The sequence below is a fragment of the Tyto alba genome, unplaced genomic scaffold, assembly GCF_018691265.1.
Source record: "Tyto alba isolate M040663 unplaced genomic scaffold, T.alba_DEE_v4.0 Super-Scaffold_14, whole genome shotgun sequence".
Lineage (NCBI taxonomy): Eukaryota > Metazoa > Chordata > Aves > Strigiformes > Tytonidae > Tyto > Tyto alba.
In genome coordinates this window covers 182490-209957 of record NW_024881276.1, presented here as the reverse complement: position 1 = coordinate 209957, position 27468 = coordinate 182490, and the positions used below count along the sequence as shown (strand labels likewise).

Below are 27468 nucleotides of genomic sequence, written 5' to 3'. Positions count from 1 at the left end.
GCCTGGATGTTCTCATTCAGAGTAGCACAGCCCCTCTTGCTCCCCACATGCTCAGGCTCAGGACACGCCTGCCAGGGAAGCCCAGCTGTAAAGCTGAGCCCCTGCTTTTGCATCTTCCCCCCACACACCCCAGTTGGGGTGACAGGTTCAGAACTCCTCCTGCAGAAACTACACTTTTAAAGTGCTCCACTGGCAAATGTTATGAAACATAAATCAGAAACACACTGGATACGTTTTTCTATCACTATCTCTCCTCTTTCCTGTATGGGCCATCTACTTGCTCATCCTCTCCGGACTTTTCCCTTAACATTCCCCCTCTATATGCCATGCTCTTCTTCTCCTATGCTACTCCCTTTCACCTTGCTCAGTTATCTCCTCCACAAAATCTGTTCTGTCTGCAACAAACTGGAAGAACAGAGCTGTATTTAGAGAGCATCATCTCTCACACAAGAGGCTTCTCTGTTAGCATGGCAGAGCAGTAGGCCACAAACAAGATGCAGGCCTTCATGAGAAATATAAAAACATGAAAGGAGTTATACTCCCATAAGTGGGCCAGGTCTACATGTAATAGCTCAGGAATGTCAATGTCTTTTTCAAAATATCCTGCTGATTTCAGACAAGGTCTTAGCGATATCTAACTGCTGTATGTAATGAGCACTTCCAGTGAATACAGATGCATATTCACAAACCTCGGTTGCAGAGAAATCCTTGGTTGTGCATTAGAAGCTGAACAGGAAGTCATCTTCACCTAATATCAAGATGTCAACTTCCCTGGAGATTAGGGGGAAAACTCTATTACTATCATATTTCATCAAGATGGTTTTAGCCAAGTTAGGACATACCTTGGTACTTTAAATTTCCCTACTTACTATTTATTGCATATTTTGTAAAAATATAAATTCAAGAAACTCACACTTGGTGGAAGTATAAAAAGCCAGGGATAGCGTTCTTGCTGAGTGAATACACTTTACTGCAGCTTTCAAATGGTGCTTTCAAGAAGTGCTACCATATTTCTACAGTGCTAGCACCTCCCTTTGCTCTGCGAGAGACAGAAAAGCGGCTGGCTCAACAGGCCGGCACAAGCAGAAACACAATGTCCACCTGAGCTGGCTGATGCAATGTCATTAACCTCAGTTTCTGAAACAGGGAAAATACAGCAGTAACTACCAGGGGAGTCTGGGGAGTTTGCCTTTCATTATCTCGTGCGCACCTCCCTTACCACCTGCCGTACAAACCACAAAACTGGCTATGACCCTACCACTCCCCTGTGCACCTGAGACACACTCCCTCCTCTCAGTCATATCCTTAATGTACAGATGTCCCTGCTATTTTCCTCACGTCACTCAGTCCGCGCTTCATTCTCAACCTGCTCTGCTTTTGTTGTCTGGTTTTGCCTCGCACACTGCCAATCCGTGCAGACACTTCTCTTCCAGTAAGCAGATCGCTACAGGGAACAGAAGGTGGGAAGCAAAGGAAAGAAAGCGGTGGCAGCGGGAAGTGGCTGTGAAGCAGGAAAAGGAAAGTCCTGCTTCTATCTGAAAGCCAGAAGAATCAACCTCATCTATAGTAAAGACCTTATCATACTAGATTAAGCAGCAATAGGTGTGATTTAAACATGTCTGAGGCTACGCCTATCTGTCTGACAGATGTGGATGAGGTAGATACACTCCAAAGCTTTCTTCTTCCAAGTTCAACAACATTTTCCAACAACATTTCTGCAAAGGATGTCTGTTTCAGATTTAGGTAGATAATCCAACAATAGAGAGGAAATTCAGTTTGTCAGAAAAGAAACAGGAAGGGAAGTGACAAGCAGAAGCAGAGTGCGTAAAATAGAGCTCTGAGCTCTGTTGCCTGCGTTATCTGATCTACCTCTATTCAAGGACAACAGGTAGAGGTTTCAAACTGCATCTCCAAGCGAGGCAATTGCTCTCCACATCCAGGCAAGGAATGGGGAAGTTTTTCCACAAAGTAATCTACAAAGGGAGTCCAAGAGGTATTCTTATATTCTAAAGGAGCATCTTATGTACTAGCAACTAGGTAATTAAAATTTGCAGCAACAAAGCACGTGTCAGAAGCCTGAATTAAATCTTAACAAGGAAACAAGAACCGAAAGGGGATCCTTGGCCGCCTTATTTTCCTGCCTCGTTCCAGTACAGTAAGGATTAAGGAGATTAAGGAGCCCAGAATGTATAGGAAACAGAGCAGCCATTTCACTCTACAGGGAGAACTTCTTCCACTTAATACAGTACCTGTGCAAGTAGACTGAGCTTGGACAGGTCTAAGAGATGGCTGAGGAAGTCCAACCTTCAATATATGAGACCTTAAAACAGGAAATTCTACTACCCTAGTAGGGCTAACAGCCTTCTGTCTCAGCTGACAGCAAGCAAGACAGAAGTAAGTAAATTCCTGCAGACGTGTGATCACTGTCTTCAGGAACGGAGCCAAACACCCTCTGAAGATCACATGGCTCCTTGGCCACACTTTGGCAGGGTTCTTTGTTTCTCTGTGGGTCCCTACAAGCTACCACCCACTATAGTTTAAGTTAAAATTAGCTCATTAAAAACAAATTAAATCACAGGCAAAGTTGTCAAGTATCAAGAAAAATGCATACAGCCTAGATGCAGGTACTTGAAAACAGCACTGAAATCATGATTTGCTAACAACTTCGTACTGCCAGCAGGGAATAAAAGAGGTCACATCCACCTCAAAGTTTGGAAAGTGCCAGAACTTCTAAATTTAAGAATACTGAATTTCAAGTTCTCGCCAAAAATACGTATGACCCCTCCCATTTGCTCCCACCTAACATTTGCATTGAGTCAGAGAGACTCGTGAAAAAATTGGCAAGGTACTGCACTCTCTGAGTTCCTAAAAGCAAGGTAGCCCATTGAATTAAAATGTTCAGAAGCAGGAAAAACCTCAGTAAGTTTTTAAATTAAGAGCTATTGAAAAAAACATTAGCAAATAGTGGTTCCTCAAGGGGAAAGAAATAATCTTGTTTCCAGGACAACAGGGCTCTGCTACCTCATCTCCCTCGCTTTGGAGTTTGAGGGCATACAAGCACGGAAGACTCCCTGCTTCCCTTGCTTAAAAAGTGGCCCAGTGAGACCTTCCCAGCTAGCTCTCTACTGCCAACGCAGACAAGCTCAATCCTACGGACTTCTGCAGAAAGAATGATATTGGCCTGCAGATGGAGAGCGACTGTCAACACAGAGTGCTTGACCGCCCAGGCAAAAGCTCGTCTACCACCCGTGCAGCACATGCAGCCCATGCTGAGCCCTGACCAGCACATACTGGCTTGGCTCGTTGTATGGGGGAAAATATATGCCACTGGGACAAAGCTACAACTTCATCCTTATACTGCTCCAACAAAGCCACGTGAAACGGATGGTGGTGCATCAGTACTGCAAAGGCAGCACAAAGGCATTTCCATTATATTTCACAATCGTATTCTATCTTAATAAATGGGCAAAAATCTGAAATATGCATGAAACTAAACTTACAATCTGTTTCCTTTTAAGGCTTCTCTACATGGGAAAGGAACCATAAAAGCTGGTCTGGAATAAATTAAGGGGTGTGGAGGGTGCAGCGGCCACTTACAGTCCCAACCACACCGCCTCGCCTTGGGGTCACCCTACCTCCACCACAACGAAGGCGGCAGATCACAAATTTCTCCGGGGCACGGGGCCCGCCAGCCCGCTGCCCTACAAACCCACGCCGCAGCACGAAGCTATAAAAGAAGCGCCCGGGCTAGTACCGAAAAGCACACGTACTGTAGAAATACCTGGAAAACAGGGACGCACAGGAGCTTTCAAACACCCCCTTAAATAACGAATTCAAAGCGAAAAAAAAAATGTATTTTTTTTTTTTGATGTCTCCCTGTTGCATCTCTTCCCGAGCCAGCTGTTTACCCGCCCCTATTCGCGCCCAGGGCGGCCCGGCGTGGCTCCCGCCCGCTCGGGACGAACGTTACCGCACGACAAGCCGCGCGCCCGCAGAGGACGACAACGACGACCGGAATCGCGACGCGGCACCGAGCGCACCCGGCGCCCGCCCGGAATTCGGGGAGCGGGGGCGGCCGCTGCTCGGCGCTCTCCGGCAGGCGCCCCCCCCTCACCCCTCACCCCTCCCCGCTCCCCGCTCCAACGGCCGCCGCTCCGCCCCACCCCCGCGGCTGTCAGGCGGCGCCTCCCGCCTCAGCCGAGCCCGAGCCCAACCCCCATCCCCGGCGCCGCACCTTCTCCCTCCGGTCCCCTCGCAGCGCTGCCGGCTGCCCGGGGAGGCCGGCAGGCTCTCCCCGCTTCGCCTACCTCCGCGGCACCGCCCCTGGCAGCCGCCGGCCCCGCAGGCCCGACGCCCGCCCGTGACGGCAGCGGCGGCCCCGCCCCGCCCCGCCCCGCCCCGCCGCCGGGCCCGGCCCCTCGCGGCCGCCCCCCCCCGCCCGCCGAGCCCCGCCGAGCCGCGCCGAGCCCCGCCCCGCCGCCGCGGGGGGGGCGGGCAGGAGCCGGCGCGGGAGGCGCGGCCGGGGCCGGGCTGGCGCCGCCCCCCCGCCGGGGCCTGGATGAAAAGCAGCCCCGCCGGCAGCTCGCCTCCCGGAGGCTGCGGCCTGCTTCGTCACCCCGGAGGAACCAAGCGCGCAGAAACCGGGAGCCGCCTGTGTCGGCAGCTGCAGTCGGGATTTCGGGATAAGGACAATGTCACAGCGCTGAGAAGAAGTGCCCGCCCTCGCACCTATCAAGTCTGAGCTCGATAATTTGAGATAATAACCCAGATTTTCTTCCTTCCTAATAAAAACATCAGCGTGTTCATCCTTACTGCCCACACTTGAAGTTGCGCGACAGCTGGCTCAGCCGGCTACGTTTGTTCAAACCGCTGTATAACCGCTATCTGCACCACGCTGCTCTCAACGAGGGATTTAACTGGCTCCAGCAGCGTGAAGTGTCATTTGAAAGGACGTGCGAAGACGCCACAGTCCAGCCCTGGCTCATTCTGTTACTTCCCCAGCGCGCGCAGGGGCCAAGGGGAAGAGAGGTTACTGCCAAGGAGGCCCCGGGAGGTGCACGAGGGGCCCCCGCGCCCAGGAAACACGCTGAAGGGGGGAATTAGAAGCACACGGGCACACTTGCCCGGGTGCCTCCAGCCAACTGTGCAGGATCTGCAGAGGACTGCTGCCAAGCACCAGCTCAGTCAGTCCCGACGCCACTAGTGTAAGAATTGTAATTTGCCTGTTGCAGTTCCCCGGTGCTGGAAGCTGCCAGCTCAAGTCCTCAATATGATCCGAATGTGGATGGAGAAGCCAGGAGATACAGCTTGAATGTTTCATTCTTTTTTTCACCTGTCATTGGTGAAACTCCATGCAAACACTTCTGCTTCAAAGTCACACAGAACTTAGAGAGAAGAGGCATTTTCAATGCCTAGTCAAACACATGTGATTTTTAGCATTTATCTTTGGTCACAGTTTAGCACAAAGCTAATGAATCATGCCATGTTTTAAACAAAAGGGAGACAGAAAATAGGAGTTTCTCTGCATACCTTGCAAGCTTGAAGCCATCCTCTCATAAAAATATTAAATATACTTGGCCAGAACAGGCCAGAAAGCAAGTAGACACTGTCACTAGCACCCTTCAATTTTAATACAGTGCTTGACCGTATCGGAAAGCACAAAACATTGTAGTTTATTTATAGCTGATGACAATTTTAATCATCATCAACCAAAATACAACCTTTTAAAAACAGCAGGCTTGGACAACTCCCCACCAAGGACCCTGGAAGAATGGTGTTTACTACTGATGTTCACTTGGCATCAGTGAATCGAAATGGCACTCAAACCCAGCGGAGCAGAAGGGCGCTCACGTTGCACCAGCATCGAAGGACGTGGGGAACCACCACGTTAGGTGATACAGGCAGGGCAGTCTGAGTTACCCAGGGTAAAATCAGAGAAAAGCCCGACAGAGTAGAGGCGGACAGGGTAGGCAGGTTTTTAATTTCCCTAACATTTTTTTTAAATTATAATTTTTTCGATTAAGAAAACTCAAGTAACAAACCTCAGAAATTAACTGCCAGACAGGAGCTGTATTTGAGTAGCAGTACTTGGAGAGCTGCCCTGGGACCATTACCGGGTTTAAGACTATTCAACATTTTCCTCAAAGATGATATAAACTCACTGCGGATAATATTTGCAGACAACACAAAAGCTGGCACTACAGTGAACAAAAGAACTGGGTCATCACATAAGAGTTCTGGAACAGCTGATAAAGCATACTATTCAAAATTTATTTTATATTTTTTAATAGCCAAATCTCAGGTTATACATGCAGGAGAAGAATACAAAGCCATACCCTGAACACTGGGAAAACAGCAGACTGAAAAATTTACTTAATCTGAAAAGGGCATCAAGGTCATAATGGACAAGAAATTGAACAAAGATCCCAACTTAACACTGTGGCAAAATGCCACACGAACCTTGGAAGCACAAAATCAACAGTGTACAAAGAAAGAGGGGATCTTACCTGTATGTAGATCACTGAAAAACCCTGTAACAGGGCTTTATCTCCTCCTTAAAAGATTACAAATTTGTGAGGGGACTAAGGAAAACAGGCATAACACGAGATTTTAGAAAGTCAATCCATGCATTCCATCAAAACATATTAAGAGCACACTTTTTTTAAGTTTTAAATGCATTCCTGGCAAGAAAATACAAGATACTACTGACCTCTTTTGCAGAGCCATCCCTTCCCCTTCTCCTGTATGTGGAAATTAAAGTCAAATTCTAATCACAAAACAGGCATGCACTTTTAACAGAGGGATTACGAGCTATTGAAATACACTATGACATAGATTACATTTTATGCCCTTTTCAAGAGCCAGTGCCTTTTTCTAGCATAAAAACTGCCACAGGAGGTCAGACTAGATGAAGGGTGACAAACTCTCTCACCTTAACTGCTAATATAAAGCAGGAAGGGACACTTCACTGGATGTTCAGTCTCATCTGACAAAGGCCTTTATGCAGTTTCTGCCTTTATATTGAGCAATGCAAGATTTTATATATCTGATAACAAATCCCCTCAGCACACTATTTACCTTCATCTTCCTCAGCATCCCAGCAATCTGACGACCTGTAACATATTTCTTCCCACTCAGATTTTCAGAAACCATCCTGCTATAGACATCAGTGTTAAGGCTGATGCAGAATCAAAAGCCCAAGACGAGCAATATCTAACAAATATTAGACCTCTGTGACCTATATACGAGAAAGACTTCAAAACTTCCCCCACCAAAAAAGCCTCAAAAATTCCTGCCATAAATTGACAGAGAAATTTTAATTCCTCATTCTTCATGATAACGAAGGACAACACAATACAGTCTTTAGCACAGTTTATCATTAGAACTTCTGAATTACAAACCAGTTTCTATAATTAGTGGGTTTTTTTTCCCTCTGGCTCTTTTTAAAGTAATAGTAGCAATATTGCAAAAGTAGTTTTAGATTTCTTATTCTAAGTCACTGAGACTCCCTTGTATCATTTCTTCTGTTACTAAAAATCTTCAAGAAATTATTCCCTTCCATTTCACTGCAGCTCATTAGTACCTACATGCAAAGAAAGAATATGGCACATGAAAGCTTTCATCAGGACAAATAAACCTCAGTTTGATACAAAAAAGTATTTCTAACATTTATCTACTAAAATACATTATTATTTGAAATGTATCACCTCCTACTGACATCAATAAGCAGCTATTAAAATTATAATCTTGTTGCTGCTTCTCCTTCCGATGTTTAAGGACATTATTAATCAACCTACTGTAAATCCTGAAAATAAAGCACAGTCCACTTCAAGAAGCTTCTCTCTATGCTTACAGAATTTTCTTCCTACAGAGAGTCAAGTCACCATGGAGAGTATCACTTACAGAAATAACTGGTTAATAATTTTCTGAAGATATCTGCAGCAAAACCATGCCAGGGACAAACAATTCAGCATGCACATTCAGAAAATGAAAAAGGAGAAAGGATTTTAAGGTTTCTGGTTACTATTCTGTCAACTGCAGTTTATGATGGAAATGAAACTGTCATGCTCTTCAGCTTTAGACAATGAGATATATATATTTAGAATAAATACACGTAGTCTAAATGACCACATATCAAGTGCTAAGGGAGCATGAGCACTTCATGTCAAAGCTGCTACTGTTCCCTATTTCTAAGTTTTCCAACCAAAGGCTTAAACAACAGATACTGCTTACCACCTGCATTCTGTAGCTGCATTTTTTAGAAGATGATTTCACTCAGTGCTCTTCTTACGAGCAGAAGGTGTCAGCCTAGTTTGTTCCAGGCTTCCACTGAAATAATAATATTATTTGAAAAGTTTGCTTTGAAAAAAAGCCTATCTTCCAACCTGCTACTCCCCAGAAACTTAGAAGTGAAGCAAGAATACACAACCAGTTTCTTATGCCAACCAGTGAATAATGAAGCTCTTAGTAATACAAACACACATGTTCTAGAAGCAGAAAAGCTTTCAAAAGTTGGTTGTTTGGTTGTTTTTTTAAAATATGCTTTGTCTTTAAGAGGTATAACTTAAATAATAAATGCATGCATACTGTTAAGCGCCAACTCCTCTCCCTCACTTTTCAATATACATACACACGGGCCTTCATTAAACAGATTCTGCTTAAACATACGCTTACCACTTCATACTACCTTGAAAAAACAGAGTTAATGACCTAAAGAATTTTCAAACCAGGGTAAATGACTATAGCCTATTATTTATCATAATAAACATGCGAGTAGTTCTGCAGTATGTGTTTACAGCTACGTAAATACAAACGCGTTCACAGGACTGGACCACGGAGAGAACATGTTAATTGCTGAAACTAGATGTAGTAACACAGACGGGTCCTGGCACAGTCTGTGATGTGAATCCTGACAGTATTCACCACCCTTCGACTCTGTCACCATCGAAAACAAATGGGACAAATCAGAGCAACAGCGAAAGGTTTTTGCAAACTGCATCCTGTCCTTATTCAACACAAATTATTAGGGCTGCATATATTTGTGATTCTAAAACCAGTAAGAGCCTTTTGGTGCCATTTCAACCTTTTGTCCTCAGCAGTCAAATTTCACAGATTCAAATATGTTACATGTTCAATTGTGCAAAATCTACTACAGACTAGAAAGATGTTTTTTTTTTTTTTTAATAAAAGCCAGTGGTGTAGCACAAGGCACGAGGCAGAAAATAGCAATATATTGAAATAAAAACATTTTGTGTATTAGGAAAAGAGCTGGTATCATATACAAAAATTTATAGTACTTAGGCTTTCCATTAATGGGAGAAATTATTTTTCACACAAGAAACATTAATAGCTCTCAAGTAGGACAGCATTCAAAGTCCCAAGGCAATTATATAATTAGTCATTTTTAGACAGAATATCATGTTACGCAATATTGGAATTGAACTAAGTCTCTCGAGCAAGTCCGTATTTTGTTACATATGTATGTTACATATGAAAGAGAATGTTTATACTGTCCTAGCTTAGTGAACCATTAGGAAGTTTTGACACTAAGATTCTATTAGATCAAATAATACACACATTCTGTTCAATCAATTATTAAATCCTTGTATGTCCAACAGGAAACATCTCCTTTAATTTTAACACTTGATCTTCACTGGATCAAGCCAATTACTAAATAGAACTTTAACTAGTTATCTGTCTATGCTCTGTTATCTGCCTGCTCCTTTCCAAACAGAATTTATGCAGCATCATGAGGTGAGGCTCAGTGATTATGGCTGGGAAAGCGATAAATCACCCAAGCCATTGAGCCTACAGTCCCCTGTGGCAGGGCAGCCCCTGGAAGAGTCTTTGACTACCAAAACCACATACCATTCCCACTCTTCCCTCTAACTGACACTTAATTACCTGCCAAGTAGCTTTAAATTTATTTTCACTCCCTTTTTAAAAATTTGTTTCCCCCATGGAGAAGGCTTGTGAGTAATACTTTGAAATTAGAGTGCTAAATTAAGAATACTCTTATAGACATCACATCAATTTATCATTTTAGTATACGTAAAGAGACAATATGCTAACTAGGTTGTGAAAAACAAGATGTTTACAGCACTTCAAGAAGTGAACTAGCTTTCACATGATCAACAGAACATGAAAATGTGAAATCGGTGTTATGATTGCAAAAATAAAATCCTACACATACAAAGAATATAAACATACACTGACTGATCACAGAGCAGTTGCTTAAAACAGCAGAATTAAATAATGAACATGCACTATTCACTGAAGTCATCAATTTTGCAAACAATAAGTGTTGCATGCATCTGTTCAGACTAAATGTAAATCAGACACATGGCTATAAGCTTTAGCCAAGAAAAGAAGTTGCTATGTGACTCTCTCCCCTCTCAGTATTTCCTAATCTTGTTTCTAATAATCTTGTCTGAAGTTATTTCAGTTTCCATATATAAGACTTACACTACCATTTGTTTCTTAAAGGCTTCAAAAGGCAGGGAAGGAGGTAGAGACACTGAAAGAAGGAAAAATAAATATTCTTCAGAAACAAGTTCTTAACCAGTGAGTACTGACCACAGTCACAGTTTAAGCGCTATTTAATGCTTATGTTTTAATTTAATGCTACCCCCACAAATCCCACTCCTTACCAGGGTGGGGCATGAGAGACGAACTGATAGACGTTACCTATGTCTCCAAGAACACTGCCATACTGCAGACAGATCTGCCACAGTCATCCTTGATCAAACTACTATTTTCCTCTATTAATTTTTTTGCTTTTCACTGCAGCTCTTTTATAGCTTATGAAATTATATAAAATTGATTACACACACACACAAAAAAAAAATCTATAGGAAAAGCAAGTTTTAAGAATTACATAGCAGAAACTCGTTACAATTTAGATGAAAATTTGAACATTTTACACCCAAAAATGTGAACCAAGGAATTCAGACAGAAGTGACAACGTAAAAAGAAAATGCTCACAAGGTAAATCTGTGGAACACAACTTCCTGTAAACACGGTAAAGTCCAGATCATCATCCCTAATTTGTACATGTTTGGATTAATACCTATACACTTGCTTGAAAAATAATGCAAAAAGATCATCCAGGGTCATCTCAGAGGAACTTAAATATTGTTGTAAATGCTTCTAGAACACAGTAATAGCAGCCACAGTCTCCTTAACTGCTGGCCAGAACACCTTCCTCACCCATCCAAAGTTACATAATTAGCAACATCCTGGCACGCATCTTTCAAATCACTGACTGGAATAATGCTACAGTTCTCTGGTACCTGTGTCAACACAAGGAGAAGACAGATTACTGCAAGGTAACACAGACATCCTTTAATTTAGAGTAACCAAATTTTAATCTAGTTGTCCAACAAGACTAGACTTTGCTAGTAACCATGTACATCAATCATCACATTAAGAGGAATCTGTAGCAAGAGGAAAGAGATGCTATCCTTATATATGTGAGACTGCAAAAACATCACCACTCCTACCTATTAGTGCAGGTTTATTGGGTAACAAACATATCGGGGAGGAATGAGTTTGCACATACATTTCACAATCTTGGTCAACTTGTCACCTCTGGGAACAGCTCTGTCCTGAGGTATCCTCTGAGATACCAGACAAGTGAACTCCCAGTTTTATATCTAACATTTTTTAATATATCTTTATATCTTTATATAGTATTTGCAACAGTACATTCAGAATTAGTAAAATCACAAAATATAACTTCACTTCAAAACAGAATGATAACTACTGCAGCTTATTCTGGATTTTACACATTTTATTGCAAGTGCGTGACAAGTACCCATTTGGGCCAGAACTTGCAGTTTTATGCTTTCCTTTTTTTTAACATTTAAATGCACATCCAGGTCAACTTCTCAGAATACTTAGGAGCAGATAACCTTCCATGAAAATACTGCATGAAAGGATGCAGCAGATACAATCTTCTTACTTTAATCTCTGTTTTTGCTCAAAGTGAATGAACCCTGATTTCCCACAGCTGGGTCTCTTCACGAAGGACTTCAGTATCCCTTCCTTCCTCTGAATCGCGCCCTGGTATCCAACTGTAAATTGAAGTCAATATATTAAAACCATACACTTTGCAAAATAAATACTTCAGAGTGCTTGTGGTATCTCGGCACTTTGTAACATCAGAAGAAAGCACAGAATAAAGCAGAAGTCACTGTAAAGAAAATTAGTGATGTAGCAAACAACTCACAGGGTTCTTCAAAGGAAACAGACATCGTATTATCTTAAATCTCACACAGAATTAAAATTACGTGATAAGCATCCTGTGCATTCTGAAACAAACAGCGTAACAACACAAATGACAGAACAGCATAGCGGGATGGCAAGGAACGCATGAAAACAAGGTAGTGTAAATCTACTTAGATCTGGTTTTCCAAATTTAACTGACAAGTTGAAAGAGGAAAATTCAGATTGAGTTGAAGTGGGAGTCACTGCAAATGTCAGTGAGGACAGGCATAACTTAAATACAACAGGTGTCTGGAAAAAAAAGAAAAAAAAAAAAAAACAGTAAAAACTGAAATAATATTCAGCTTGTAAAATCTGCAAGTTTCATTTTGGCAGTTACAGAAAAACATTTACCGGAAGGCAAAAAAATGCAGTAAAGATGAAATAACAGCTACAGTGCAGCACTCACTGAAACTAAATTGCAAGTTTGTTCACAGTGCAGCAAAAAAAGCATACTTCGATCTCGGGAGAATTCCTCTGAATTTAGATAGTTGGTCTTGAAGATGGCAGTGAGATTGCAATTCAGCCATGTTCAGATATTAGATTGAGGACCTATCTTTTACCTTCCTTAACTAACTCTCAAGATTCAGAACTGCAGCAAAATTTGTTAAGAGCTAAACTGCAAGGTGGCACAGCTTGTCCAATAACCAAGCAGCTTCCACTTCAAACTTTGTTCGTATTTTAACACCTAAACTGCACCAAAGTTTACTCCTCTGATAAGACATTATATTTCTTTACAAAGAAACAGCATCTAGGCAGAACTCCTCATGATTTTAGCATACTGTAAATTATATCTGCATTCAGTGTCTAACTTGTTGCTAGATACCCTTTAAGGCTCACATCATAACAAATTTGGCAGAACACAATTATTGAGATTTACAGAGTTAACAGGACAAGAAAAACATCACTCATCAGCCTTTGAATTTGGAGTGGTTAAACAGAGTAGGTGCCAGGCCTCTTTGTGACTGGAGACACTTAGCTAGAAACTTAGTTTCACCAGGCCCCCCTAACAATCCACAGGCAGAAATACAGGCTCATGATCTGGAGATACATATATTGCTACTGCAGTGTCACAAATGGGTATTTCAAGCATTTTTTCCTGTCCACAGAAATAGTAATTTGTCACTTTATGGATTAATACAGTTCATGCAGGAGAGGTACAAAAAGCTGCTATGACTTAAGTAAAAACGTAGAATGGAATAAACGTTTTAGGTACAGTTTCAGCTGTGTATTCTTCATTATGTCTCACATCGGCTAAAAATAAAAATGAACCCTGCACTACTCGTGCTCAGAAAGTTTTAATGCCATCTTTCCCACATCTTAACTATTTTTAAGTGTTATGGAAATACAAGCAAGATGTATCTAGACAAGGAATTCCTACCAAAATTGAGGAAACTTTATCTACTTGCATTTTTGCAACTGGCTTCTCACTACCATACCTGATAGCTCACTGTATTTAAAAAAACCCAAAACTGTTCTTTATCATGAATTCAAGCCCTCCAAGAAAACTAACAAATGCAAGAGCCTGCTTCAACAGTGGAAATCTCTTTCAGTAAGACGTTTTTACTTAAATGTTCTTTGTTCATAGACAAAAATTACCTTGTCAATATCTTATCTTACAGCTACCTGATCCACTAATATTGTTTAAACCAAAGATTCACTTACACTAAAAAAAAGGTAAAAATATCTCTCATTTACATGTCACATGCTAAGCCTGTTTAAATATCCTTTTTTTCTCATTTTGTTCACACTATACAACTTTTTCTTTGTCAGAATAGTGTACAACATCACTATTATATAGTAAACAATATTTTAAATGGAATTCAAGGGCAAGACCTGTTCTGCTTAATGACACTGGTTTTACAGAATTTAAGTGGTTAAGTGGTTTTATTCAGAGAGCAGGGAAAAGGAAAGAAAGCAAGTAGGCTGCTAGCAGAAAGCAAAACACTTACCATTGATCTTTTGCACGCAAAAAATGTCATTTGCAAACTCCTACAATGTCCTTCCCTCAAACATTGTTTAGGGGTTTTGTTTTCCTGGTAGATAAAAAAGAAAGGATTACTGACTTAACAGATTTCTTCAGCTTATCAAAGAGACATCAAAATACCTCAGACAAAGTTTACTCGGGACTTTGCTACGGTATGGTGGCTTGTGCTTTCTTCACAGGATACCAGGTTGGAAGGGACCTGAAGGATTATCCGGTCCAACCTTTCTTGGCAAAAGCAGAATCTAGACAAGATGGCCCAGCACCTTGTCCTGCTGGATTTTAAAAAGCGTCCAATGTGGAGGAATCCACCACTTCCCTGGGGAGATTATTCCAATGGCTGTTTGCTCTTACTGTGAAAATTTTCCCCGTGTCCAATCAGAGTCTCCCCAGGAGTAACCTGCACCCATTACCCCTCGTCTTTTCCACGCAACTCCTTGTAAAAAAGGAGTTTCCATCTTCTCTGTAGCCACCCTTTAAATGCTGGAAGATGGTGGTAAGGTCTCCCCCGAACATTCTTTTCTCAAGGCTGAACAAACCCAGCTCTCCCAGCCTTTCCCCCCGTGGCAGGCCTCCCACTCCTTTGAGCGCCTTTGGGGCCCTCCTTTGGACCCTCTCCAGCCCGTCTACGTTTTTTGGTTTTTTTTTTTGGTCCGAAATTACGACTTCTTAACCTGCTTAAAAGGCGGGGCTCTCTCCCGGGCGGGCGGCAGCGCTCACCTGCAGGACGCAGGGGCTCTCCAGCAGGCACTGCCGCAGATCTTCCCGCACCCCCCCGCAGGCCCGCCCGTCCTCCTCCTTATCCTCGTAGTATTTAGGCATGGCGGCGCGGCCACCGGCCCCGCGCCCCCGCCCGGCCACCGCCCGCCGCCCCCTTCCCGCCCGCGCCCGCGCCGCCGCTTCCGGCGGGAGGAGGAAGCGAAGGGGCGGCTCCGGGAAGGGAAGCGGGGCGCCTGCGCCGCCGACGCTGCCGGGAGGCTGCGGGCGGTGGTGGCGCGGGGGGGGCCGGGGCAGCCGGCGGGGTCCCGCTCCATCACGGTGCGCTGAGGGACGAGCGGCGGGGGCGGGACTCGTGCGAGGAGGTGCGGGTCCCGCTGAGATGGCGGCCGTTTGGGGGGCGTGGGGGTGAGGAAGGAGGAAACGCGCTGCTCGGGGGAGAAGCCCCGCGGGGCTGAGGGCGGCGGGACCTGAGGGGGAAGGGGGCCGCCTGCTCCTGGCTTCCTGCCCGCGAGTGCCGGGGCTCCCGCTTGCGCCTCGTGCTTGTAGCTTGAGCGCGGCGGCGGCGGCGGCGGCCTCGGCCTCCTCCTGCGCGGCGCGATCGCTTCTTCAGGAGGCCTCGCCGCGCGCCAAGCCGAACGCATCTTTTGAAACTCCTCCCTTTAGCAACATGCTGCCCACCACCTCGGTGAATTCTCGGGGCCCGGGCAACGGAGCGCTGAGCCCCAGAGATGCGGCGAGGCATACAGCCGGGGCAAAACGCTACAAGTACCTGCGGCGGCTCTTCCACTTCCGGCAGATGGACTTCGAGTTCGCTCTTTGGCAGATGCTTTACCTCTTTACTTCACCACAGAGGGTTTATAGGAACTTTCACTATAGAAAACAGACGAAGGACCAGTGGGCGAGAGATGATCCTGCTTTCTTAGTGCTTCTTAGTATCTGGCTCTGCGGTGAGTGCCGGGGGTAGCATAGAGGAGAGGGAGGGAAGGTTTAGGGGTGAACGTTTGTGGCCCTTCTGATCACGCACACAAAAAGGACCAATCCATATGGATTGTCTCCTAATCAAAGTAGACTACAAGAAAATGGCCTAACTTTTTGGAGGTTAAGGTGAGAATTAGAAAACAGAGGAGGTGTAAGTAATACTATGTAGTCCTGACTTAATCCCTCTATTGTGCCTCAAACTATGTAGTTTCCAGTAACTTTCCAGGCAGTAATAAAACCCAGTGCTACATAGGAATGCTTTAGTTAAAAAATACTGAACATTTGGCTTATCTGAGCATTGCAGGTCAAATGTTGTCTTTTTACAATAAAGACCCTAGTCTCCTGTAATTTTTAGATTGAATTGAAAACACAGTAAGAAGCATTATTCTAGTCTTCTGTTACGTAGCACATTGCTGTTAGTAATATCAAAATTGTTAACTGTGAAATAAAAGTATGTATCACCACACACATGGTTTGGGTTAACAGGGGGATTTTATAAAACAAAGAATATTCTATTGCAGCGTCATGTGAATTTTTAAAAAGTAGCTTGAGTGGAACAATATAATTTGCTGTTACATCATTAAGCGAAAGTACAGATGAGTGTTCTTCAGTCTGTGAAAGGGATTATATTATGCCTAAATTGCATTGTACCTAATATTTGATGGAAAAAAATGAGCTGTTGGACTGAAAATCTCAGGGAAGAAAATAATAAGGAAGCTGGAAGTTTTGTAACAGTATACTCAAAAAGAGATACTGATTTAAGATGCTTTATTTTCCACAGCTAACTTTAATAATATTTTTCTTCTTTCAGTGTCTACTGTAGGATTTGGATTTGTGCTGGACATGGGTTTTTTTGAAACAATAAAGCTGCTACTTTGGGTTGTATTCATAGACTGCGTAGGCGTTGGCCTCCTGATTGCAACTCTGATGTGGTAAGTAGTGATGTCTGAAACTGAGTTCAGTATTGCTGTTTGGACATGGATAGTCCTCTGCTGTTTGCAAGACACCTGATTCTCTGTTTGGGGTAAAATTACAAAGTATGTATTAACTATAGGTGTTGTGCTGTTGTGGTAATTGTTTCAAAATGCTGATTTAAAAAAAAGAGCACACCTTTCCCTTTAATATTTACTGCAAAAATATTTTCCTCCTTCAGAAAGTCTGTATTATGATGAACATTTTAGCTTGTTTGCTTTCTTCTTGAGCTGGCTAATCTTCAGCAATAATGCCAAATAAACAATATGATTAAAAAAAAAAAATCATTCCTTATTTTGGTTGAACAGCTTAAGTAATATAAGCCTGTGGACGATTATGTTTAAATAAAGCAACATACAATAGGCCCGTGCTTCTTGCTGAAGATTTTAGCTATTTCCACTACAAGCAATGTCTGTTCTATTTTGTGCATGTTGGCTTTGTTGCTTTGGTGGTAGTCACTGCCACTCTTACCCTGTAATGTCTGGAGACATACAGGAGGGGAGAGGCAATAGCGAGTCAGTTTATAACGCAGGCCTCGGCATGTTGTAGATGTGTCCTGCACCGGCAAACCGTGAAACACTGGGAAGTTACTGTTTCTGTGTTGTGGCAAGGGGAGGGCACCAAAGCAAGAATTTTTATTTTACCAAGAAGTTAAGGAAGCAAGGGCACTTAAGAGAGTTCTTAGTAATGGAGCTGACATCTTAAACTGATGCCGATCAGAAAAGGGATGGGTTACTTTTGAACAGTGACCTCGGGAGCTCCCGCCTGTAATTGCAAAATGCAGGATGAGGCACATACAGGAACTGCAGCTGGTAGATGGAAGGTCCATCTTACCTACTCTTCTGTCTGGGACAGCAACCCGTACATTGCTTGGGGAAGAGCATATAGTAATGCTTCCCCCCTCCTCCAGCAATATGTGACTCGGGATGCAGTCTCCTGAACCAGAAAGATGTCGGCATCTGTGGGTTTCCTCTGTCCTTCGGTCAGCTTCCTGCAGGCCTAAATACCAGTCACCTGGCTCCAGTTTGGTTCAAGTCCCTCCCTCCAGTGCAGGCTCACCTTTTTTTCAAAAGTTCTCCCCATTCCTGATGAGTCTAAATCCCTTCCTGCCTCGCTTTGCATTGCACCCAGGCTCTGCCTCTTTCTGACCCTGCCCTTGGCACAAAGAATATGTTGGAGGAAGCTACCGTGAAAGCTCTGGTCTCTTAACTTCTTGTTTCTGAGCATATATTGACTATTTGTTCCTCATCTAACTGGAATAAATTTTCTGAGGTCAGCAGAACTTCAGCTGAAGAAAACAAAGTCTCAAGGCTTGTTCAGCAGTCTGGAACACCAGGCAGCACACCTTCTGTTAGTGCTGCTTTTCAAGAAGGAGAATGGGTTTGACTGAAGGTTGCTAGCCTGCCCGCTTTCCCTGCTGGCAGTGTGCCATTTCTGTAGAGCTGAAACAAACCATCTCTGGGAGGGGTGAGCTCATCACCTGCAGGCACTTTCTGAGATCATCCCTGTGCCTGTGTGTACAAACAAAAGTGGCAAGCTGCTTGAGAACTTGTATCTGCATTGATAAATTGTAGCACTGATGTATTTTTTAAAAAAAAAAAAAAAAAAAAAAAGAAAAAGTGTATGTTTCTCTGTTACCATCAGTGTATTTCAGCAGCCTGTTGAATGCAAGGGATGCAATTATAGTTTTAACAAAAATGTTTCAACGATGGCCTGGTCTGTGTAATTCATGCGTATTTCTCTCCCAGATATGCTGTTGGGGTAGAAAGTTAGGATCGCCTATGGCTTACTATCTCAAACAAATAGTTTGTTAGTCAGCCTTACAGATTCATGTTAACACCATTCACAAATATTTTTTCACATAGGTTCATTTCTAATAAGTACTTGGTGAAGCAGCAGAACAGAGACTATGATGTGGAGTGGGGATATGCCTTTGATGTTCATCTGAATGCTTTCTATCCACTTCTAGTCATTTTGCATTTTATCCAGCTGTTTTTCATCAACTGTAAGTAGAATATTTTGTGTGCTCTGCTTCAGAGTCATGCTCTATCAGAACAGCTGAGAGTAGTTGTCTCTTTCAGATGTCATCATATCTGATTATGTCATTGGGTATTTTGTTGGGAATACATTATGGCTGATTGCAATTGGCTATTACATCTATGTGACATTCCTGGGATACAGTGGTGAGTAACGGCAACTTCTTTTCTATTTGTTTGACTAGAACTAAGAGCATGATTTTAGCCTATTAATTTGATCTTGATCTATTACTCTGTAAAGCATAGGCTCAGCTGGCTGTTGAAGTAATTCTTTCTTTGTGGTAAAAGTAGTTTGCTAGAAATTTAGCAGTCCATGGTTCCAGCTGGGTCAACGCCAAAGACTTTTTGTAATCTTCCTGATACCAGCTTCCCTTCTTGTATTAGACCTGTAGCACCACAACTTCTTTTTCTTGTTCCTCTGTAAATAAATCCATTTCAAAATGTTTGCCTCAGATAAAAAGTCTGTGGTGAGTTTACGACTATAGTCTTAGGTAAAACAGTTTCCCAGGGCATTACTTGTACCAGTTAACTCAAGTGATCCTTCATCTGTGGTAAGGGTAGGAAGAGCAGAGCAGAGATGACAAACCTGCCCTTCCAAGGCACCTGGCAGAGCAGTACTATTTTTTTTCTGTTACCTTCCTCTAAGGCTGTTCTAGCTGAAGTACCTCTTTGGAAAGAGCACTACTTTATACTTGCTTCATTGTTGCTTCTGTTTCAGCATTGCCCTTTTTGAAGAACACAGCTATTCTTTTGTATCCGTTCGCACTTCTCATCATGCTCTACTTGATCTCATTAGCATGTGGGTGGAACTTCACGAAGATGCTTTGTTCCTTTTATAAATACAGAGTGAAATAAAACCAGGGCTTTATGTATCTAATGTTTATTTTCTTTTTATCTTAGCTGTCTTGACAGTAAAGAAAAAGTTAAGAAACACTTTGTAAGCGGTTGTAAATTTCTCTTTATTGTAGATAATCGTGTAAAAAAGTTTGAAGTGTCCTTTTTTTTATTAAAATATTTACAACAGTAAACATGTTAGCAATTTTGTTCAAATACTTTTGCAGTACATTCCTAAAAACAAGTTACTTGTACATCTCCGTAGCTTAAATTTAAACTGCAACAAGTCTATTTAGCATAACTCTTACTGCAGATATTTTGCACATACTGGCATAAGCTCTACATTATGAGGGTTTTAAGTGACACCAAAAAGTTTTATTTAAGAATAAGAGGGGAGTACCTCGCCTTGGGCCTGCATGGAAGTACGGATCATAATAGTGTTGCGATGGTAAAGCAACAACTCTCAAGCTACAGAACTGTCCCTTTTTATGAAAGAACTTGAGAACAGGTTTATTTTAATGACTACTTCAAATATACACGGACAACTCTGGCACACGGAAGAAACAGTGATGAAAGGCACAATTAACATGACCCATACCAGGTTTCCAAATACAGCAGCAAGTTTTTAAACCCCATCTCCAGCGGGCCAGGGAGTATTATTACATCCCTGGGTAGGAGTGGCAGGCCAATGACCACAGCAGGAAAGTTCAATTTGGCTACAAGGGTGGGCTCATGGCAAAGCCTGCAGCTGTAAAGTCCCCAAGGCAGGAATATAACCTGTGTCACAAACAATACCTTTTGGAACATGAAAATGACAGCTTTCCAAAGCAGGGCTCAGTATGAAACGTGAGCACTAGGATTCAATTCCCAAAACAACGCAACAGTAAACTGGTTACAATAAGACTTAATATTTCAATACTAGTATTCGATCTCTAAGGAAAAACTATATTTATCTTAAAATACCAAATATGCTGGCAGTGCATCTTACAGTACTGTGTGTTTCAGCCACTGTTAAGGCTTGAAGAGAAGTGTGTTCCCCTCCCTCAGCGGATGCTGAGCAATGCTCCCCTTTCCACAAGGAAAGCGCTGAACCATTGATCCACGGCAGGCGAAGGATTCCAGTCAGGACCTGCTCCCACCCTGGCTAACAGCATGAGCTCCCGTCCTGCAGGCAGCTACAGCCTAACTATGCCTCTTCCCTAACAGGAATCCTAGCACCAGGGGTCACCCACTTCAGCTCAACAGTAACAATACTTCATATTTAGTGCCCTGTGGTGTGAGACCACTGAAATCGGTGAAGGACTCAGGGCCTGTGTACCTTCCCTTTAGAGATATCAAAGTTTGTCCCCTTGAAAGAAGGCTTCATCGTTCTCAAAATTAAGCTACTTTAAGTTCTAGCAGCTCACTGTTTACAGCAGAAATCAGCAAAACCCTTAAGAGACCACGATAGTCAGAAAAGTGACACTCGAAAACTAATTCATCAGGTCTGCAGGGGTTATGGTTTTGACATCAGCAATCAATGCTAGCCTGAAAACACCAGTTGTTTCATAGCCTTTCAGCGTTCTGCTGGTGCTTGTAAAGGTGATTTTAAAACATAAGGGTTTTTCTCCCTTTCTACTACAGTTACTTCAGCTTTTCCAGAATACATCCTTCCCAGTAAGAAGAAACACAGAACAAAACCTAGGGTTAATTTATTTCAGGGGAGAGAGATTTTAAGAGATTTAGTTCTTTTTTTTTTTCCCCCCCACAAGACTAAAATAATGTTTTCCAAGTTGTAAGCAAACTACAAATTATTACAGTACTTCATCTGGAGCAAACATTTCCAACAAAAACAGAGACTACTGAAATTATAATATACTTGGAAGAAAATGAAGGGAAAATGTTACATAGTTGTTCAATTTTGCCAAAGACTTAATCACACTCGAGCCCATTCAAGGAATTGTGTATCACATGGGCAAAGTATAAATTGCTCTGCTCTAAACTGACTTCAGGTATTTAAAAACTGCTTTTGAAACAGCTAGACAAGCTGCAATATGACAGAAGAGTCCAGTCATTTATTGGTCCGTGAATCATGTTTGTTTATCTGTTTGAATTTTTCCAAGCCATCTTTCAGTTAAGAAAAACATGTATCTATAAGAATATTTTCTATCACGCAGATACATAGTTGAGATTCTTGCAAAAGCACAAAGCCTTGTACAGTGCTTTAGAAACCCTAATTAAAAAAATAAAAAAAGTGCTAATTTGGGATCACATCCTGTTCATGTTATTTACAAAGTTTCCAGTAGGGCTACCCACTGAATGAGCAAAGCAAGATTATACTGACAGCCTTGTATTTCCTTGGTCCAGAACAATCCTGATCAGCTCAGAAAAGCCAGTGCTTGTATCAGCCAGCCTGTTTGGCATCCAGTATAAGAAATTCAGAATAATTTGCCCCGATGATGAAGGTTTCTGGTAATGCCTTTGGTTTCACAAGTTTTTTTCTGAAGCTTTTACAGCACCGGGAGGAGCTAAGAGAATCATAGGATAATGCAGTTTATTTTGAAACACTTTCCATTATTTGATTACTGTAAGGTTCGGTGGCCTAGAGGGGATTAAGGCCACAATAAAAATAACTTGAAATTAAATACATGTAGGAAAAAACTCCTAAAAATCAGGTAATATGTTTAAAATGCTGAGGAACTCTTGTGGCAATACTGTAACTTACAACGGAGACGTGTAGGAGACACCAGCTCCTCTGGAGTGTACCCCGTCATGAACAGTGCTCGAGCTAAGGACCATTGGCCACACAGCCGAAGCGTTCTTATTTCACCGTAATTCCAGGAAGGAGACTTGCACCACTCGAGCCTGACTTGGGGATGGGAATTTGAAAGGGAGAAGCCCAATTTGCATAAATAGATAGAAAATATTTTCCCTGCTTTTTCTATTTCTCAGCAAAATTTCCAAGCATATTTGCAGATCTATCTGATTACACCAGGTCTGAATTTACCTGAATCTATGAAACGTAATTTGTATTAATGTGGCACATTTATTTAGAGAGCATATGAGGCTCAGGAGCATTTAAAGTGTTAAAGCAGCTCAGAGTATTTCCAACTCCTGCTAGTACAATGTAATAAAAACGCAACACTCTTCAGGGGAAAAAAGCCACATATTTTACCAAGCACTAGTTAATTTGTTGTCTTTGAGAAATTTCATCTCAACATTTTTGAAAATTAAACATACTGTTACCCTATGTGGTCAGGGTTCTATATATTTAAATATATTAGCAATGATTCATCTTGACTACTGTGAAACAGCAACAGTGATGCTTTGAGAATAAGCACACAGCTTTCTTAAATAAGTGGTACTAGTAAACTTCTGAGCTCATGAAAAAATATGAAAGTCACTGTCATCAAAACTATTTATATTAAGAAACTGCAATATCTAGCATTTCTGCAATCTAAATTGTAATAAATAGCTATAGTTAAAATTACTTGCATCGTTCATTCACAGGCACAGCCAAGAAGAAAACCTAAATACTTTCTTAGACCTCTGCTAGCTAACGTGTGAGAAAAAGCCATTGCATGGCAATAATTGGATGACAGGATTCTGAGCCTACTCACACTCATTCCTAAATCCAAGAAGAAACTCCATTTATGAGGCCAGTGCTTAGCTTACGCCCACACTCGCTGGGCAAGATGAACTTTGCAAGTAACATTTTATTTACACCATCTTTACACCAGTCATTCTAAACAGAAGGTCTCATCTCTGCGTACAGATCTTGTCTTCCCTGCGTCCTCGGACAACATAGCTAAACCAAAATGACTCTGGTCTGTAGAAGTAGTTAAGCTCTTAAACTTGAATATTGCTGAACGGTCAAAGCTACGACACAGTTTTCCCACAAGGCAGAAGACAAGACGGGTTGACCCTATATCCCGGTGGTGACGGCTTGCAGTGCTGCAGAGTCAGGTTTAGGCTCCTGCTCCTTATAAATACGTCATGAAAAACAGGCCAAAGCTGTTAGTCGAACTTTCATGCCAGAGATACGAATTCAAGATCCTTGCTCTAGATCAGGGACCCCACAACAGGTTTTGTGCACCTGTGCCCTGGCCCCAAAGATGTTGGGGATAACGGAGGCTTGTTTTCCACAGGGACAAGTGGGCCAGCTTTCAGGATGTCAGTTCCAGCACAGCTAATTCCCCAGCCAGGGTAGATGCCTCCCTCCAGTGCCAGTTCCTAGTAAAGAGAGGAATTTCTGCCTCTCTTCTTCCTGACCGTTTCTGACTGGGTGACTTACATCTTCCCATGCCTGCATCCTTACACGTAAGCACCTAAGCAGAATGACTCTTAAGAGGAGCAGCAGCATCAGTACTACAACAATTCCACTTTGCATCTAACTCAAACCACTTTCTGTTCCTGACTGAGTTTCTGATTCATTTAAGATCACTTTTGTTTCCCTTTAAACAAAAAGGCAGGGTACTAACTTGAGGCCAAATTTAGTTCCTACTAAACATTAGTGCAAGTTACTACACTGACCAATAAACGAGTCAAACTGAAACCTTGTTCTTGAACAATGGAAGAAAATAAAAATAAAGCATAACTACTCCCTGTAATGTATCTAAAATAAACACTGGAATAACAGAACTTTTGAAAGGGAGACCTCTGTAGATCAAATGTATCTAACTTCTATTAGTTCTTTTGATAAAAATTAACCTCTGTCACTCCAAAGCAAAGCTGGAGAATGATTATTTTCAGTACAGAAAATGAATTTGTCCAGGCTAGGAAATGTCTACAAAGATTTTTAGAAATAACTGTTTGGAATCAAAAAAATTCTTCTAAAATGCAATGGATTCAGTCTAAAATCACCGCAGATTTAGTACATAATATGAAACAAGACATTTCAGCATGCTTTTTATGTAGCTACAAACTGTACATAGTGGAATTTCATAGCCCCAAAGAATAATGCTCTTCAGAACTCTGTTAATGCCTCTGAACATCATTCAGATTCTGTGTACAAAACTACATAATTTAGAAACTTATCCTAGTTTTTTTTTAAACATGGCAGTATATTTGAAATATGGTATTAATTTATGTTTGCATCTCCAAAGAAAAATGTAGAAAGATAACTTAAACTAGAGAATTCATAAAAAAAACTATATCAATTTAAAATTTTACTGCATAAAAATATGTACTTTTCAAATTATTTTAATAAATTAAATATCCCTAACATTTTAATATATATCCCTGACAGTCTACAAAAGAGGGTTCTTGTTATAGAAAATAAATGGAATTCAGAAAGTACCCCCTTCATAAAACATATTTAACAATAATTATATTTTTTTTTTTCTCCTTCAAGGACTGTAACAATATGTACAACTTCTCTATATTACTATACTATCAAAATAGTACAGGTTAAGTGTAGCAGGGTTTTGTAACCATAAGATGGCAAAGTCACATTAAAGTGGAGGACAGCTTAGGCCTCAGACGAATGTTATCAGTGTGGAGCATCAGTTTCTGGATGGATCAGATAAGAAGGGGTAAATACAATCTTCTCATCTACAGTAGATTTCACAAGAGGTAGAGATCAAGTGAAAATGAAAGAAATTTGGAATAAGGTGCATGCTCAGTATTTTCAATTTGTGACTTGCTAAGGATGTCAGGTTTTATAGGAATAGTTTTCAAGGATTCTTTTTTTTTCCTCTAAGGAAAATTTCCATGATCAGTTTGTAATCTTTTTAATATGAATCTGAAATAGAGAATCAGAAAAAAATAAGTCATGTTTTAGGTTATTACATTTCTCAGTAACTGTTTTCAGCGTTGGCCAAAATTCTGAGCTTTGAAACACTGACAGAATGAAGAAATCTCACATTTGCCAATGTTATTTTTGAAAGCTTATACCACGTCTCACCTCATTCAGAATTGCCCAAACTGCTGAATTTTGTATCACTGAAAGCCGGAATGATAAAATAGGATTTAGGCTGGGATCAACTGTTCCTTCAGCTACACCGTTTTCAAATTTCCCTGCAAAAGAAGCAGAAGTACATCCTCAATTAACTCCTGTTCAACAAACTGAAGTACAAAATCTGTGTCCAGAAAAATGCATCTGTAGTATCACAATTCACAGGTGAAACCTATTGCTGGTGGCCACAGGGTCGAATGGTATCATTCCCGAAACAAGAGAGAGCCAGTCATTTTTAATATCAGATTCAACTTTGCAGCAGCAAACAAGCTGATCTGAAGAGGATTACACGTAAGAATAAAAACTTCGGAACTGTGGAAGGGTACGAGCACCTCAAACCCTGGGAAGATTTTGGCACAGAATTTCATGCAATATCATGGAACTAAACATAGAGCCCCTGGCTTATGTGTTTTCAAGGAGGACTAAGGACAAGGGTTATCATTCATGCATAACATATTCCTCTTTAAAGGATCTTTAGTTATATTAGGATGAATAAGAATTAAATAAAAGAGCCCAGTTAGACTTTACACTTAAAGCATATACACAGCAACTGCAATTCCTTAGGACAAACCCCCCCTTACTTTCATCATAGCAGGGATGCCCAGCAAGCTAAGTACAACCCATGAGTACAACGTCTCCTCCTTGACAACAGGTACCGTGGCACCATCCCCAAGCGCTGCTTGGCTACGGAAATGCCCGTCTCATCCCACGACAAGACAGCTGATTGTCTGTAGTGTGGGTTCAAATCCAGGCCAAGAACAACAGCTCACACAGAGCTGTCACTTGTGCAGTCACAGGACAGAAAAGATGATCTTATACATCCTGGAAATGCCCATACAATACTCCAGGTGATCGATCCTGTCAGAGAAGTTGGATGTAGCTGCACTGCAACTAAGAGTCACACTAGATCTTCGTTTAGTACATCAGTCTCAGAAATTAAATATTTGAAACAATATTAAGTAAAGCCTACAAGGTTATATACCCCAAAATAAAATGACCCAAACTCCATTTTAGGTTTGTCTTCATTTTAATTAAAATGTCGTAACTGTTGGAACAGTAACAATACATATTTCTTTCCACTGTGACATACCTATCCTGAAGTAACCGTCCTCTAACCGTTTGTCTTTGGTTTCTTTGCTTAATACCAATTCTTCATTCTACAACAAAGCATAAATGAGACCATTTATTTTGACATATGACTTTGCCAGGGAAAGACAAATGTGTGTGTACTCTTGTTATATATTCAGCATCCATCTTTTCTAAATAATTATGAACCAGCCTAGAATAGTTATTTATAGCCCTAGACAAGCCAACACCAAAAAAAACCAAACCCCAAAACAACAAAAAAAAACCCAACAAAAATAAAAAGCAGCAGTGTTCTAGAATTGAACGGTGTTTGGCTTCAAAGTAGAAAAAAGAAGTACTTTAAGTGCCCAACGTAACTCGCATGGAAACTGCCACGTGAACAGAATACACAGCAGACACTGGCATACACAGCAGAATCAAAACAAAGGCAGGACCTTGCCTTCTCTTCCTGTGGTTGAACCAGAGGTTTCTCTCAGGACAAATAAAACTTACAGCTTACTTTATGATGTAAGAATTTAGGTGAGATGTAAACCCATCAGACCAGCGAGGGAAGCATTGCAATTGTCACTGCTTCACTAAAAAGGGATGAGTGTCAAAAAGATTCTCTAATAAGCACAGAAAAATTAAATTGTAGACCAGAGCTTCAAAAGCAGATGGAA

At 41.7% G+C, this 27468-nt stretch overlaps 4 protein-coding genes across 28 annotated transcripts in view; 1 reads left to right on the top strand and 3 right to left on the bottom strand.

Moving 5' to 3' along the window:
• INPP4A (inositol polyphosphate-4-phosphatase type I A) overlaps positions 1 to 4355 on the bottom strand; it is a 133994-nt gene extending 129639 nt beyond the window's left edge. For all 21 annotated transcript variants that reach the window (XM_042788173.1, XM_042788181.1, XM_042788175.1 and 18 more), the window contains exon 1: positions 4235 to 4355. The gene's annotated coding sequence lies outside the window, so the exon portion shown is untranslated. The remainder of the gene's footprint in view (positions 1 to 4234) is intronic.
• A 7418-nt stretch (positions 4356 to 11773) lies between these two features.
• Positions 11774 to 15146, bottom strand: LOC104360917 (cytochrome c oxidase assembly factor 5). Its single transcript, XM_033007435.2, has 3 exons — positions 14969 to 15146; positions 14217 to 14300; positions 11774 to 12074 (listed from the first exon to the last, which is right to left on the bottom strand). Exons 1-3 carry the CDS (start codon positions 15068 to 15070, stop codon positions 12033 to 12035), a joined length of 228 nt encoding a protein of 75 aa, XP_032863326.1. The 5' UTR covers positions 15071 to 15146; the 3' UTR covers positions 11774 to 12032.
• Positions 15147 to 15187: 41 nt separating this feature from the next.
• Positions 15188 to 19826, top strand: UNC50 (unc-50 inner nuclear membrane RNA binding protein). Of its 2 annotated transcripts, none has more exons than XM_042788232.1 (6): positions 15188 to 15286; positions 15632 to 15915; positions 16758 to 16878; positions 18784 to 18923; positions 19000 to 19101; positions 19673 to 19826. In XM_042788232.1, exons 2-6 carry the CDS (start codon positions 15636 to 15638, stop codon positions 19807 to 19809), a joined length of 780 nt encoding a protein of 259 aa, XP_042644166.1. In that variant the 5' UTR covers positions 15188 to 15286; positions 15632 to 15635; the 3' UTR covers positions 19810 to 19826. The 2 variants fall into 2 exon arrangements, with proteins under 2 accessions (XP_042644166.1, XP_042644167.1); XM_042788233.1 differs by having other exon boundaries at positions 15218 to 15330.
• Positions 19827 to 24562: 4736 nt separating this feature from the next.
• MGAT4A (alpha-1,3-mannosyl-glycoprotein 4-beta-N-acetylglucosaminyltransferase A) overlaps positions 24563 to 27468 on the bottom strand; it is a 79564-nt gene continuing 76658 nt past the window's right edge. For all 4 annotated transcript variants that reach the window (XM_042788231.1, XM_042788230.1, XM_033007434.2 and 1 more), the window contains 3 exons: positions 26814 to 26880; positions 25673 to 25785; positions 24563 to 25510 (listed from right to left, as the gene is read on the bottom strand). In XM_042788231.1, coding sequence (XP_042644165.1) covers positions 25484 to 25510; positions 25673 to 25785; positions 26814 to 26880 — 207 coding nt within the window. In that variant the 3' untranslated portion in view covers positions 24563 to 25483. The remainder of the gene's footprint in view (positions 25511 to 25672; positions 25786 to 26813; positions 26881 to 27468) is intronic.

What these genes read in the sequence shown, in the direction of transcription:
- UNC50 (XM_042788232.1), top strand. Translation starts at nt 15,636, where the DNA reads ATGCTGCCCACCACCTCGGTGAATTCTCGGGGCCCGGGCAACGGAGCG. An exon ending in CTGATTGCAACTCTGATGTG is followed by an intron (nt 16,879 to 18,783) that starts GTAAGTAGTGAT and finishes TTTTTCACATAG; the next exon opens with GTTCATTTCTAATAAGTACT. An exon ending in GACATTCCTGGGATACAGTG is followed by an intron (nt 19,102 to 19,672) that starts GTGAGTAACGGC and finishes CTTCTGTTTCAG; the next exon opens with CATTGCCCTTTTTGAAGAAC.
- LOC104360917 (XM_033007435.2), bottom strand. Translation starts at nt 15,070, where the DNA reads ATGCCTAAATACTACGAGGATAAGGAGGAGGACGGGCGGGCCTGCGGG. An exon ending in AGAGCCCCTGCGTCCTGCAG is followed by an intron (nt 14,301 to 14,968) that starts GTGAGCGCTGCC and finishes TTTATCTACCAG; the next exon opens with GAAAACAAAACCCCTAAACA. An exon ending in TTGCGTGCAAAAGATCAATG is followed by an intron (nt 12,075 to 14,216) that starts GTAAGTGTTTTG and finishes TTCAATTTACAG; the next exon opens with TTGGATACCAGGGCGCGATT.